The following is a 16,416-nucleotide window of genomic DNA, read 5'->3' as shown; positions in this document are numbered from 1 at the left end:
TGTGCCTTACTGCGAGCTTTGAGAGAAGAGAATAAACAAGTCAGCAGCAGTTGAAGAATTGGCTTTATTATCAGTGATAGGGTGGCTTTATTTCTCAGGTCTGTATGATTACAGCAATACCAGATTTATATAGCTATTTTTTAGGTTTGTTACTGTCCCACTAAAAAAAGATTTTTTGAATTACTGAATTTTGAAGGCTACAGCTTTTCTTTTTTTTTTGCTGAAATAGTCACGTGAGGACTTGTTTCTGCAGGAGGAGTTGTTGTTTTTATTGTTACCATGTTGGGCCACATAATGTTTTTTGATCACTTTCTATTCCACGTTTTGTGAGGCAGAATCAAGAAATAACACCAATTCAGGAATTGTTTTATGCTGTTGTTGTTTTCACCGTGTTGTAAAAGTTATGACAGCTTAATTCTTCAGGTTAGTACAATTACAGCGACCACGTTTATATTTTTTGCTTTATGCTTTCCCACCATTAAAGCAATTTTATAGAAAAAAAATAGCTTTTGCATTGCTGTATTCTGATAGCTATAGCTTTTTATTTTTATGCTTGGATAGCTGTATGACAGCTTGTTTTTTTGAGAGACATGTCATTCTCAGCGATATGATTTTTTTTTCACATATGTTGTTTTGATTGTGTTTTATTCCACTGTTTTGTCAGTTGTATAATGAAAAACATAGTTTTTGCTACGTTTTGTTTTTTTTTTCACTGAAGGGATTGACAATGACAGTTTTATAGATCTGGTTGTTCCAGAAGCGGTTATGCCAAATGTGTGTACTTTTTTTGTTTATTTTTACTTATACATAAATATATGTATCTATTGGTATATTACTTTTTTCATTTATTGTTTTTATTTCTGATTTTTTTGTTTTTATATTTTTTCAATTTTTTTAAGCTTTTTTTTATTTAGTCCCTATATGGAGCATTAACTTTTATTTTACCAATTTCTGGTAAAATATATTGCAACGCACAATAATTGCAATTCATTATACCAGTCAGTGCTGCACTGATTGAAGCCTCTTAAGCTATGTTCATGGTATTGTCTAACAGGCTTGACTTAGGTGGCTGACCCAGAGGTTGTTGTGACAACCTTGGGTTGCCATGGCAATGATCACGCCCCTTTGATCACATTGCGAGAGTCCCATTCGGGTGAAAGAAGGAGTGGCTAGTAGACGAAAGAATCCCCTTGAGCAACAAATATGTTGGAAATGTGATATAATGTATATGACGTAATGTCTCTCTCTGTATGTTGGGCTATTTATATCCTTTTTTCTATGTTGCCCATAAAGTTGCCCTTGCATGATATGGCTGCGCATGCGTGTTGTTCCCTTTAAGCAGCTGGCGTGTCTGACGACATTTGGACGGCGCGGGGTGGGACCATTTTTTACGTCATCGGAAGTTTTCTTCCGTCCCACCCCATGTCCGGGATTGTCCGAGAACTCGTTTGATGTATGGGGAGTCACGGTGCATTCGACGAGAACGTGGTTAATTAATGAAACTCTTGTGTGACTTGCAGCCCATAAATACTTGCTTGTTCTCATTATATGCCATCTCCCTTCGAGAAAGCAATAGGCAAAGCGGTCATCAGGGAAGTGGGTGTTCCTTGGCACAGCACTCCAATGGGTAATTATGCTTTTCACACTATGTGATACATACAGTATGTCTTTTTCCTGTGTGCGATGGTGATTTAACTAAAGCCTTTGGCCTGTTAATGTGGAACCTCTGGTGAATGGTTGTTCATCTCCCTCTCACACAATCTGGAAGTATTTTGCCACTATTGTATGTGGGATTGTAAATTCTTCCAAAGCGGGACTGTGGAAAAACTAGTGGAGTCTATGTGGCCCTTTCATAGTAATTATGAGCAATTCACCTGGTGATCCCCTTTCCCACTCTCACACCTGGAAAGGGTTAATAACTTTTTTCACATGAGCCTTTTTGGCCATTGCAATATTTTCCATTGGTGTGGTTCTGTGCCTTTTGTGAATCCCTTATCAGTATCCTTACCCAACTACCTGAAATCCATTACTGTTATAGTATATTGTATTTTGTACTTTTTCTAAAATTAATATTTTTTACTTCTACAACTTAATAAAATATTATGAATTATATTAATTGGCTGTGGCAAGTTCTTGCCGTTTGTTTTGTTGTAAAATATTTTTATTTGAAATGTGCCATACGGCCTCACATATGAAAAAGTTGAACTGTCTATAGCAGCACTTACCTGGTTCTTTTCAATCGCGTACCCATGACTGTATCATGGCTGTGGGCGGGACAGACCCAAGCAAAGGTGAATGTGAACAGCCACCAATTGCCAAAATTAAGACAGGTGGAAAAAACAAAACAAATTGGAGGTGCACAGCAAGGTGGGGGTCAGCCACCGACCAATTCAATGAAGAAAAAACAAAAAAGCCAGCTCAACTCAAAATGGCATGCATTATAAGATGTCAGTGCACTACAGAGAAACAAAGTTGTTCTGGCACTCATTAAAAAGATTCCAAAATTAGAGCTGATTTTAAACTGAGAGAGGAATATATTATCTCTGATAGAAATCTGAAATTTAATGAGAGCAAGTAGAATGGATCACTTTTGCACAAAATAACTGATGATTTATAAACATTTAACAATTAGTCGACTGCACTAAATGATGAGTACTGAAAAATCTGTAATAGATTCAAATCGTTGACCACAGTCCTAGCCCCTTAATGGTGTTCTGTTTGAGGTTCCACAGTGGTTGCTGGGAGACTCAAACAAAATGTCTTCTGAAGTAGGTATTTTTTTTTCATGGTCTCAATGTTATCAACTTCTGTGAAGCCCCCGGGAGTTCAAGGGGCTCACCAAACATCTAGATAAATTCCTTGAGGGGTCTACTTTCCAAAATGTGGTCACTTGTGTGGGAGCTCCATTGTTTAGGCACCTCAGGGGGTCTCCAAACCCAACAATGCGTCCGCTAATGATTCCATCTAATTTTGCTTTCAAAAATTTGAATGGCGCTTCTTCTCTTCTGAGCCCTGCTGTGCGCCCAAACAATTGATTTCCACCACATGCAAGGTATCAGAGTACTGAGGAGAAATTGCACAATAAATTTTATGATGCATTTTTTCCTGATACCCTTGTGAAAATGCTAAATTTTATGGCTTAAGTAACATTATTGTGTAAAAAAGTAAAATTTAAATGTTTTCCTTCCATTTTGATTTTGTCCTTGTGAAGCCCCTGAAGGGTTAATAAACTTCTTGGGTGTGATTTTGAAGACTTTGAGGGGTGCAGTTTTTATAATGGTGTCACTTTTGGGTATTTTCTGTCACTTAGGTCTCTCTAAGTCACTTCAAATATGATGTGCTCCTTAATAAAATGGTTTTGTAAATTTTGTTGGAGAAATTAGAAATTGCTCATGAATTTTGAATCCTTCTAACTTCCTAACAAAATAAAATTTTGTTTTGAAAATTGCGCTGGTGTAAAGTAGACATGTGGGAAATGTTATTTAGTAACTATTTTATGTAACATATCACTCGGATTTATGGGCATAAAATTCAAACTTTGAAAAATACAAAATTTTTGCCAAATTTCCCAAATTTTCACAAATAAACACAAAACTATCAGCCAAAATTTACCACTGACATAAAGTACAATATGTCAAGAAAAAAACAATGTCAGAATCATCGGTATCTCTTGAAGTGTTCCAGAGTTATATCCTGCCAAAGTGACACTGGTCAGAATTGCAAAACATGGCCTGGTCATTAGCGTGTTTTAGTGGCCGGGGTGAAGGGGTTAATGAAAGTCTCAGGGTTAACTTTTAAGATGTACCCTTAATAGCCTTTTTATTTGGAGAGTCCAACTTCAGTTTTCAATTATGACTAAGTACTCGGGAGTTAGGGTTCGGAACTTGAAACACTCCTTAAAAAATGTTTTTGATTATGTACTGATGGATTGTAATATTTTCAAATACATCTTTTTTTAGTTGTTACATTTTTCAATTAGGGCCACATTAATTCTTTCTTTTCTAAATTGAGTCACAGGACTGATTTCGTGCCTTACTTCTATGAACTGACAAATTGTATTTGCTGGGTTTTTATTCATTTTGGAGAGTGACCTCAACTATTTTACTCTATTGTTGATGAAGTTGGGGTAAGAATAATCAAATGCCATGCATTAAAAAGAATATGTTGCTATCCCAATTAAAAGTTTTTCCGTGTAAATTCTCTGTATTTTAAACTAATCCCAGAGGTGCAACCTGAAGCTTTTGAGATCTAATGTTAAAACTATATGACCCTCACCTGTAGAGATGAGCGAACCTGAGGTTTGGTTTTCGAACCAATCACCAAATTTAAAAATCAAAATTCAGTTAAGGGATTTGGGGGCTTTACATGCCAACAAAACTCTCACGAGAAAAGCTGTGCTTAGGTACACTTGGTGTTCAGCCCAGTGTGAGCCTCTTGCAGTGTTTGAACAGCGCACACTGGGGATAAGAACAAAAAAAGTTTGAAAAAGGCTTCCCACCCTTCCCCGGAAGTGATCTGCTTATGGCTAGCTGTATGTGCGTGGAGATACTCAAACTGCCTATCAGTAACTTGCAGTGTTTGAGTCAAGCTTAAGCCTGAGGAGCTAGGCTCATTTGCTGCCAGTGAACCGAGCCTCGATGGAACCGCTCATCTCTTCTCACCTGCCGGCTGCCATTTTTAATACTGTCATCTTATGTGTCTTTAATCCATCTAAAGATCCCTGTGATGTTTCTTCCAATTTCTATTAGCAATATATTGAGCAGGAAAGAATGACCATAAGTAATTTGGTTACCACCGCCACTGGTCTACAATGGCTTGTGCAGCAGGGAAGTAAATTGTGAAATAATATATAATAATATAATTTCTCTTGTGCTGGATGGGGAGGGTAACACACACACAGAAGACCATGTCTTTTACCCTCAGCCAGGTTGGGAGGCGTTCTCCAACACCTGGCTATACACACGCCCACATGACATCACATGTTACAGCCAATCATAGGGCTAAATGAATCTTGGTCACAAGCCCTATATTAAGCTGCCCTCTCACCCCTCTCGCTCTCTTCTTCTCTCTTGCTTCCTGGATGGTTAGACAAAAGGATGGCTGAGTACTCCTCATATAGGGATAGATAGTATCATATTGTTGGGTGGGCTGTAATTGTGTGAGTGCCATAGTGGGTTGTATGTAGCTGTGGGTTTTATAGTAAAGTATTTACTGGTGTTTTATTGTATTTTATGTGTATATATTAGTATATGCTTTTCATAGTGATTACATGTGCTTGAATTATATAGTGTATTCTTGTAGTCTTGTTACTTAATAATAAACTTGTTATATTTTATTATTACAACAAAGTGACTCTGAGTATATGCTTGATTGGGATGCACCAGGTATTAAGGGCAAAGCAGAATAAGGCAATAGGAACAGAGAAATTATTACCGTTGGGAATATATACAGTATATTTGTGATATTGGGAATAGATCCTTTGTGATAGTAAAGAGACGAAGGTCTTTTACACCTTTTGCACAACAATAGTTGGGGTGTTGGTGCTTTTATTCCCCTTTTAACAATGTTCCCTTTTACAATTGTATAAGTTTTATGTCTTGACAATATTTTTGTTATATATATGATTGATATTTTAATTATATGGCTCATAATTGGGGCCATAAATGCATTGGACAAATAACAATCTTTTTGTTGTAGTCTACAATGTAGTAGTAGCCTTTCTGTGAATAAGTTGGGATTATTCAGATCAATCCCCACTTTGCACTCTCTGAGACCTTCCATATAAAAACAGAGGTTATAGACAGCCACTTTAGAAATGTTTTGTGTTTAAGAAGTTCTGAGGAAAGTATTTTAAATAGTCTTCAAGACCTACAAAGAAGTCACAATTCTGATTCATTTCTCTTTGAAACTGTGAATAATGACTTCTTGAGACTGTTCTATATTTTATTTTCATAGGGCTTTCCGAGGGCTTAACTTTCCTCTGAAACTTTTTGCCTAACTCAGCAGAAGCCAATATAAGTGGTGGTATAATTTCTCAGTCTTAGCTACTAAACATCTAAGGCTCTATTCATACTAGTGTCTTGGCTTACATTTAGAATGAATCCATGAAAGCTATATCGAATGCCTTTTAACATTTCCATTTGGTTTCTGGTATTTTAGATAGTAAAAATAGTGCTGCTGACTGCGTCGATCATGCCTTAAAAAATGCCATATCCCCTACAGAAATGGCAATTGGTCTTACAACCATCACAAATGCCATCTTTATGATTTTCAGAATCTGATACCTTTACATTATATCTGTTCTGTTTTCAGCAATTCATTGACATTATTTGTAGCATATATTACTTTAGTTTGTATAAATACATAACATTAAATGTGAACTTGATTTTCAACTTAATTTCATCTCACCGTCAAAAATGTCAAATTCATCATACTGCTTTTCGCTCAGAAAGTATTCCACTGTCAGTGTCACATTATATCCAGATTCAACTTTGATGAGCCAGGAACATGTCTGGAATTGAGGGTACGTGCCAGGATAACTCTGGCTGAGAACTACTCCAGTGGAATCGGTTAGGATCTCAGTTGATGGACAAAGCACTATGGTAAAAAAAAAATATACATTACAATAATTACATAAACAGCCTATTTAATCTAGTAGAGAATCCTATAACAACATCTGCAGACTTATGCTGGGAGATTGTATTGAGAAGACAGTGGATGGCATTGTGCTAACGGTTAGATTTTGTTAAAGCAAACTTACCTGAAATTTAAACCTCCAAAAACCATTAATATGACTGTGTAGCCATTTAAATGATTTGACCCCTTTATGATCCCAAAGTACTGTTTCAGCAGCTAAAAATCATGTTTTGATATTCAGTCTGGAAATGCATTGGGACATGATGATGCACTTGCAGCTCCTTAGTCTCAGCTGTATCCCCAAACTTGCAGCACCCTTCAATCACTGATTGATATGTCAGTGGCAGTGTACCAGAGCAACCTGTAAAAAAGCCAGCTAATGTCACAGGTGTGTCACGCTTGACAGACAGTCCTGTGGTGTCCAGCTGTAGAAGGTCGCAGCATTTGTCTACAGAAACTTCTCCCTCACATTCTCTTATCTGTTTGGGGTTAATCCTTTTCCCTTTAGGACCCAGCGGATTTCCTCACCTTTCAGTTGTTAATCAGCTTCCTTTGGTGTCCTTAAATACTCTCATTCCCCCTTGGCCTTTGCTGGTGATAGAGTTAGAAACCTATACAGGCCTTGGATGCAAGCAGACAGCTTGTATCCATCTGAAGAAACATTGTGGATCATTGCTGTACCTCTCCTTGAGTCCTCCTGGAGATAAGTTGTTCATGTACTTTCCCATGTGTGCTTCCTGTGTCTTCTTAAGAGCTTAGTGGGGTTGACTAAGCGCTCATCCCATCTGTTCCATACCTAGGGCCCAGTTCTAGGGTCAGGTATCCTGCTCAGCGCATAGGTGCAGAACGTATCTATAGGGGAGCCAAGGGCCAGCAGAAGGTTTGGTCAGGGGTCACTATCTCCCTCTTCCCTAGATACAGGGTTTCTCTTCCCTTCCCTGTCGCCATATGCGTGGTACTTTCTCATACCCATCGTGACAGGTAAGGGTGCTGCTGGTTCAGGAAAACATCGGAGGCTAAGGAGCTGTAAGTGCATTGTCACACTTCCACACTGAACTTCAGAACCCAATTGGTGAATCAGCACTTTGGGGTCATGGAGGGATCAACTGTCTTAAATTTAAAGGGGTACACAATCATATTAATAGTTTGTGAAGGTTATAATTTCTGACCAGTTTGCCTTAACAAAATGGTTGGGTGGGGTAAAATTCTAGCAAGTTCCTTTTAATGTATGAAGTTCCTCTAGGCTGTACTATATGACTTCTCAGTTTTGTTTCTATCAGACATTATTTGTATCATTTGTTGATGGTAAAGATAATTGCTGCTGCATGTCCCATGTAAAACTATTCTCATACAATGTCTGACTGCTGATGATTCTGCTAAAAGCTAAAATCTGCAACTCTATTCAGCACAAAGAATGCTAATATGTACAGTCATGGCCAAAAGTTTTGAGAATGCTACAAATATTAATTTTTACAAAGTCTACTGCTTAAGTTTTTCTAATGGCAATTTGCATATACTCCAGAATGTCATAAAGAGTGATCAGTTTAACAGCAATTACTTGCAGAGTCAATATTGGCTAAGAAAATGAACTTCAACCCCCAAAACACATTTCAACATCATTGCATTCCTGCCTTAAAAGGAGCAGCTAACATTGTTTTAGTGATTGTTCCATTAACACAGGTGTGGGTGCTGATGAGGACAGGGCTGGCGATCAATCAGTCATGATTAAGTAAGAATGACACCACTGGACACTTTAAAAGGAGGCTGGTGCTTGGTATCATTGTTTCTCTCAGTTAACCATGGTTATCTCTAAATAAACACGTGCAGCCATCATTGCTCTGCACAAAAATGGCCTAACAGGGAAGAGTATCGCAGCTACAAAGATTGCACCTCAGTCAACAATCTATCACATCATCAAGAATTTCAAGGAGAGAGCTTCCATTGTTGCCAAAAAGGCTCCAGGGCGCCCAAGAAGGACCAGCAAACGCCAGGACCATATCTTAAAACTGTTTCAGCTGCGGGATCGGACTACTAGAGGTGCCGAGCTAGCTCAGCAATGGCAGCAGGCTGGTGTGAGTGCCTCTGCACGCACTGTGAGGTGGAGACTGCTTGAGCAAGGACTGGTTTCAAGGAGGGCAGCAAAGAAGCCACTTCTCTCCAGAAAAAACATCAGGGACCGACTGATATTCTGCAAAAGGTACAGGGAGTGGACTGCTGAGGACTGGGGTAAAGTCATTTTCTCAGATGAATCCCCTTTTCGATTGTTTGGGACATCTGGAAAACAGCTTATTAGGAGAAGAAAAGGTGAGCGCTACCACCAGTCTTGTCTCATGCCAACTGTTAAGCATCCTGAAGCGATTCATGTGTGGGGTTGCTTCTCAGCCAAGGGAATCGGCTCACTCACAGTCTTGCCTAAAAACACAGCCATGAATAAAGAATGGTACCAGAATGTCCTCCAAGAGCAACTTCTCCCAAATGTCCTAGAGCAGTTTGGCACCCAACAATGCCTTTTCCAGCATGATGGAGCACCTTGCCATAAAGCAAAGGTGATCACTAAATGGCTCATGGAACAAAACATAGAGATTTTGGGTCCATGGCTTGGAAACTCCCCAGATCTTAATCCCATTGAGAACTTGTGGGCAATCATCAAGAGACGGGTGGACAAACAAAAACCAACAAATTCTGGCAAAATGCAAGCATTGCTTATGCAATAATGGACAGCTATCAGTCAGGATTTGATCCAGAAGTTGATTGAGAGCATGCCAGGGAGAATTGCAGAGGTCCTGAAGAAGAAGGGTCAACACTGCAAATATTGACTTGCTGCATTAACTCATTCTAACTGTCAATATAACCTTTTGGTACTCATAATATGATTGCAATTATATTTCTGTATGTGATGTAAACATCAGACAAACACAATTAAAAAGCAGATGGCAACAGATCATGTGAAAATTTAATTTTGGTGTCATTCTCAAAACGTTTGGCCATGACTGTATAAGAAGTAAACTAGGCACTCTCTAGGTGTATGTGAGGCATACTGCTCCCTTATCTATCTCACACTAAGAATAAAAAACATAACACATGTTTACCTAAATCCTCATGGGTCCCTAATGCTTAGCTGACACAATCATCTGCCAGGTTTGCTAGTTATTAATGTTGGCGTTGCTAAGAACTCTATAGTTTCAGAAACTTTAAAGGGAATTAAAGAGAATCTTTCACCAGGTTTTTGCCACCTAATCTGAGAGCAGCATAATGTAGGGATAGACATCCTGATACCAGCCGTGTGTCACTTACTGGGCTGCTTAGTGTAGTTTTGATAAAATCACTGATTAATCAGCAGTAGATTATCATTAGAGGGCTACTTGAGCTGCTGCCAGGTAGTCCAGCATATTTATTAATTCTGTATAACTGCTAGATGTGCCACAGAGAGAACATTAATTTTATCAAAATTACAGCAAACTGCTCAGTAAGTGACACATCGATGGAATCAGGGTCTCTAGCTCTAACATTATGCTGCTATCAGATGGGGGTAGCAATAACCTTGTGATAGATTCCCTTTAAATGGTGCTAGATATTTATCATATTTGCATTATTTGCATTATTAATATTGTTGTATTGAAAGTTTGCAAAATGTGAGTTACAGTATATCTATTGTTAAAACTAAAACAATATGATTGTATAAAATGTAGCAAAATATTTTTTTCTGAGAAGTGGAACCACACAGTTCTCTCTGTTATGCTACATTCACACAACGATATTTTCTTTCTAAGTGCTGGACGTGGAAAAAATGGACTTCACACAGATAGCACCAATGTTATTCAATTTGGATGTCAAGACTGTATTTTTACAGATACATTGCAATTATTATTAAGGAAAACTGTTTTTAGTTTTTGAAATTTCATACAAGTTTTGAATGCCATATTGATCCCAATACAGATGAAAATTTAACAGTTTATTTCTAGTTGAAAATAGGAAGATTGTTTTTGATGGTCATCTGAACTAAGCCTTATATTGATCGAGGTATATTATTCACCATTTCTTGTACATTGCAATATAGCAATCAGCTCAAATCAAACGTTTTGGATAGTCATATGATGTGGAAGACTTCAGTTGTAGATCCCTGTGTGGTTGCTCAAGCTTTGGTAATGCTTAAAGGGGGCTTTACACGCAACGACATCGCTAACGAGATGTCATTGGGATCACGGAATTCGTGACGCACATCCGGCCTCGTTAGCGACGTCGTTGCATGTGAAACGCACGAACGACCGCTAACGATCAAAATTACTCACCTAATCGTTTATCGTGGACACTTTGTTCTATTCTCAAATATCGTTGCTGTTGCAGGACGCAGATTGTTCCTCATTCCTGTGGCAGCACACATCGCTATGTGTGACACTGCAAGAACGAGGAACAACATCATACCTGCGGCCGCCGGCAATGAGGAAGGAAGGAGGTGGGCGGGATGTTACGGCCGCTCATCTCCGCCCCTCCACTTCTATTGGGCGGCCGCTTAGTGACGCCGCTGTGATGCCGAATGAACCTCCCCCTTAGAAATGAGGCGGTTCGCCGGCCACAGTGACGTCGCTAGGCAGGTAAGTATGAGTGACGGGGACCAACGATGTTGTGCGCCACAGGCAGCGATTTGCCCATGATGCACAACTGACGGGGGTGGGTGCTTTCACCAGTCACATTGCTAGCGATGTCGCTGTGTGTAAAGTGGCCTTAAGAGTCTATGATTTGAGGCTAAGTTAATAAAAAATGTAAAGAATATCAACTATTGAATGTACATATCTTTAAAGGCCGCTGTAAACGCAACGACATCGCTAACGAGATATCTTTGGGGTTACGGAATTCGTGACGCACATACGGCGTCGTTAGTGATGTTGTTGCCTGTGACACCTACGAGCGATTGCTAACAATCCAAAAAACAGCAAAAATCATTGATTGTTGACACATCGTTCATTTCCCAAATATCGTTGCTCATTTTGGATGCAGGTTGTTCGTCGTTCCTGAGGCAGCACACATCGCTACGTGTGACATCCCAGGAACGACTAACAACAGCGCTCCTGCGTCCTTCAGCAACGAGGTGGGAGTGACGTGAATGCGGCTGCTCTCCGCCCCTCCGCTTCTATTGGTGGCCCACCGATTGACGTCGCTGTGACACCACACGAACCGCCCCCTTAAAAAAGAGGTTGTTCGCCGCCCACAGCGACGTCGCTAGGAAGGTAAGTCCGTTTGACGCGTCCTAGCAATATTGTTCGCCACGGGCAGCGATTTGCCCATGACGCACAAATGACGGGTGCGAATGCGATTGCTAGCGACATCGCTAGCGATGTCGCTTGTAAAGCGGCCTTAAGAGTTTCTAAAACTTGGTTATTAGAGCTGCAAATCACAGTGTGTGAATACAGTCAATCAATGATCTCGCAATTAGAATAGGATTTACAATGATGATTGGAACTAAAGGTCCATTTACATGAACTGACCAACAGCACCAAACAATCGCCGATTGGCTACTTGTTCAATGCGCATAAGCTGCCATTATTCTTGGCAGCACAGGCCCTGTTTGCACTGGAAAATGTGCTACCAAGATTGATGATCTTTATGCGCATTCCACCAAATGAACAAACATTTTGCTCAGTCACTGAATGATTGACAGAATGTCCAGATTGCAAGATTATTGTGAAACAAATGTTCCTAGGAATGCCCTTAGTGATAATATTGCAGTATAAAGGGCAATTTAGATCTTGTACAAGTAAAGACGCATAGCAGGATTCCTTCACAAATGGTCACATTGCTGAATCATATGTACTTATGAAGAATGTCCATTATAGTCATCCTTAAATCACATTACCTTCACAGGTTGGAGGAGGATCTTCAAACTGCAAGTGAGTTCCAAGTCGGCATATCAAAATTTCTGGTCCCATCAATGTGAACCCTGGGAGGCATTTGTAACGTACAATATCACCTAGGGTATAGGATTAATAAAAGATGCTATCATTTAGGAAATATTATGTAATATTAGAATTCCCCAATTCATAAAAGTCATTAACCTGACATATTGTACCACCAAATCATCATGGATACTCACCCATTAGAAACTCCTCACTACCTGACAAAACCTCCCCATTTGGCACAGTTATCGGAGGTTTACATTTACGAAGTCGGTATCCTGTCATAGAAAGAAATCATAATATGATGTCAATCAGACTGCCCTTTATGAAGGCTGCCTGACAGTCAAAATGATGCTACAGAAGAAGGTTACAGACCAGAACAATAGTTCAATAATACACATAAAATATTGATGGTGATCATGAATGAATGATAAATATGATCCATATAACGACATGTAAAAATAGGCATGCAGGCAGACACTTTCTGAAAATGCCATGGGATACCAGCACATGGAGAACATTCTAAGTTAAATCTATATCTATCTAGCTATAGCTATCTATCCATTATCTATCCATTATCTATCCATTATCTATCTATCTATCTATCTATCTACAGTATCTATCTATCTATCTATCTATCTATCCATTATCTATCTATCTATCTATCCATTATCCATCCATTATCTATCTATCTATCTATCTATCTATCTATCTATCCAGCAGGTGAAATACCTATTGAACATGTCACCAATTTTCTAAGTATATCTATTTCTAAAGGCGCTATCACACGAATTTCTCCCCAGATGTCTGTAACAACCCATCCAATCTAAACAAGCAAAGAAATCAAACTATACATGCCTATAAGTTATGTGTAATAATAATGACAAATGACAATTGAACATATGAAAAAAGAAATGTACAAAAAAACAAATCCTATTAGTTCCATGAGCTCCTTCTATGAACTCTGAGCCTCAGTTCCTTCCATACATTTTCCATTGGATTCAGATCAGGTGATTGGCTGGGCAATTCTAGCAGCTTAATTTTTTTTTCTCTGAAACCAACTCAGAGTTTCCTTGGCTGTGTGTTTAGGATCATTATCTTGCTTAAATGTCCAACTTCGTTTCATCTTCATCATCCTGGAAGATGGCAGCAGATTTTTTATCAGGAATGTCTCAGTACATTTGTCCATTCATCCAGGCTTCAATTACCCAAAGTTTGCAAGTTCTGTATGCTGAAAAACAGCCCCATACCATGATATTCCCACCTCCAAACTTCACTGTTGGTAGGGTGTCTTTGGGATGATAAACAGTGCCTTTTGGCCTCCAATCATGGTGTGTATTATGATAACCAAAGAGTGAAATTTTGGTCTCATCTGACCAGACTATATTCTCCCAGTATTTCACAGGCTTGTCTAAATGTTGTTGAGCAAACTTTAAATGTGCTTGAACATGCTTTTTATTCAGAAATTGAGTCTTGTGTGGTGAGCGTGCATACCGGCCATGGAGGTTGAGTGTATTACTTATTGTTTTTGTTTGTTTTTTTAAACAAATGTAACTCATTTCAGGTCTTTTTGTAAGTTGCCATAGGTGGTTCCTGGCTCTTGGCTAATTCCTATGATAATAATTTTTACTTGTCTATCTGAAATCTTGCATGGAGCACATGGCCGTGGCTCGTTTATGGTGAAATGATGTTCTTTCCACTTCCGGATTATGACCACATCAGTGCTCATTCGAACCTTCAGTAGTTTAGAAATTATTCTGCAACTAATGCCATCAGGATGTTTTGTAACAATAAGGTTGTAAAGATCTTGAGACAGCTCAATGGTTTTACCCATCATGAGATGTTTCTTGTGTGCTACCTTAATAATGAGTCACTGTTTAATGGACAATTAGCTGAACCAGCAGGATTGCTTTGTAACTACTGATAGATTTCAGCTGGTGTCATGAATTTCCATGACTTTCTGCACCTCTCTTTCCTCATGTGTTCAATACTTCTTCCCTGTGTCATTTCTCAATATTACACGTACCTTATTTTATGGACATTTATGGCTTGATTTCTTTGCCTGTGAGGACTGGATGAGTCCTTACTTACATCTGGTGAGAAATTCATGTCTCAATAGCACCTTTAAAAATATATTTACCTTGGGGACGTGTTCACCTGCTGTATATACTGCAAATATGTATGTATATATATATATATATATATATATATATATATATACATATATATAGTTTCCAGGACTGATTCTCAAATGAACGGTAACATAAATAAGTTAATCTGGATGCTAGTGAACAAGTGCAAGCAGGTAACATTTCAGCTCACTTTGCCAGGCTTACCATAGAAGTACAGTGCAAAGATTCCCCCATTGGCTGCATTGCTGTGAAAAGTGATAAGGACTTGATTGGAGGAGCTCATAGTAGATCTCTTATTGGAACTGCTTGAGAAAACACCCAGCTGAGGATCTGTTTGATGGGGACCATCCCTGCAAAAATAGGGGCAAAAGGTTGTTACAATCACTATGGTCATTAGAAATCATTCAACAGCATTGCTCAACATGTTAAACAAGAGCTATATTATAACATAAATTGTATTCCCATATTTACCCTCCATAGCTATGTCATCTCCTTAAAGTGAATGTTCACCTTAAAACACCAGGACTTTTACTGTTTAATTTATATTCTGACTGCCTTAATTTTTCTTTGCAGGAGCCAAGTTTCATCTTAACCTACAAGTAACAAGAAACTCTCCATCTTCCATAGTAAATGTGGCTGTTCTTTACTAATGTATAGTCACTATTCTTAATGCCCTTCACACAGCTGTTACTTCCTCTGTATCTGCAATAAATGCCCTGTTCTCTCCATATTCAAAGTGGTCGCCTCAGAGACTAGGCTAGCGCTATGATAAAGCTTAACCACATCTCCCCTGCCTTTTTCTACCTTATAATTGACATAAAGCACTGTCATCATCAGTTATGGTTCATACACCAATAGAAATGTTATGGAATTGGGGTTCAGACTCAGACCTCCCAGGTTTTTAGTGGACATTTTGAAAGTGAAGCAAACCAAGCACTGATTTAAGATACTGGGTTTCCCCAAAAATAAGCCTTACCCCAAAAATAAGCCCTACCCCAAAATTAAGCCCTAGCAGGAATTTTCGCCATTTGAGAGTAAGTCTTAAATTTAAGCCCTACCCCAAAAATAAGTTGCAGTTCAATAATGAAGTGTCCATGCAGCTAAACAAGTTAAAGAATACTGCAGGACACTTCATTATAGAAAGCAAACACCCCCAAAAGAGAGAAGACCGACCCTAAAATAATACTCAGCAGACCAGGAAGGAAACACTGTGAAATGCGAGGACCTGCAGTGGAATGCATCGAGAACCTATGGTGGAACACACACACGCACATCCGGTGATACTGTACTGCTCCAGCAACCTGGAATGATGCATTCCACTGTAGGTCCTTAATGTGTTCCACCGCAGGTCCTCGTGTTCCAAAGCGTTCCAGGTACCCCTGCAGGCCGGAAGCAGTACAGTATCACCGGACGTTTTTTAGTATGTTTGTTCATTTGATGTTACTGCAATATAATGTGTCGGAAGCAGGGGAGGATCACTGGCGCACACAAGGACCTGCTGGGAGCGCCCACGGTGGATCGTTGGAGGACCTGGGGTCTAGTAAGTATGATTCTCCTGAGGGGGTGTCTGATTTTTTGGGGGGAAACTTATCCCCAACCTGTGTTTCCTTAAAAATAAGCCTTACCCTAAAGATGAGCCATAGCATATTTTTCGGGGCAAAAAATAATATAAGACAGTGCCTTATTTTCGGGGAAACACGATATCTGAGGAGCTGCAGCAGTGGAGGCCATTAGCTATAGTGAAACTATATTAGAAA

The 16,416-nt window shown here is 39.2% G+C and overlaps 1 protein-coding gene across 3 annotated transcripts in view; it reads right to left on the bottom strand.

Annotated features, from left to right (window-relative positions):
• Positions 1 to 16,416, bottom strand: part of CSMD2 (CUB and Sushi multiple domains 2) — a 1,639,331-nt gene that overhangs the window by 89,718 nt on the left and 1,533,197 nt on the right. For all 3 annotated transcript variants that reach the window (XM_075336114.1, XM_075336115.1, XM_075336117.1), the window contains 4 exons: positions 14,864 to 15,009; positions 12,725 to 12,805; positions 12,488 to 12,601; positions 6,409 to 6,597 (listed from right to left, as the gene is read on the bottom strand). In XM_075336114.1, coding sequence (XP_075192229.1) covers positions 6,409 to 6,597; positions 12,488 to 12,601; positions 12,725 to 12,805; positions 14,864 to 15,009 — 530 coding nt within the window. The remainder of the gene's footprint in view (positions 1 to 6,408; positions 6,598 to 12,487; positions 12,602 to 12,724; positions 12,806 to 14,863; positions 15,010 to 16,416) is intronic.

Source organism: Anomaloglossus baeobatrachus, chromosome 2 (genome assembly GCF_048569485.1).
Source record: "Anomaloglossus baeobatrachus isolate aAnoBae1 chromosome 2, aAnoBae1.hap1, whole genome shotgun sequence".
NCBI classification, from domain to species: Eukaryota; Metazoa; Chordata; class Amphibia; order Anura; family Aromobatidae; genus Anomaloglossus; species Anomaloglossus baeobatrachus.
The sequence above is the reverse complement of the archived record's forward strand: the minus strand, read 5'-3'. Positions and strand labels throughout refer to the sequence as shown.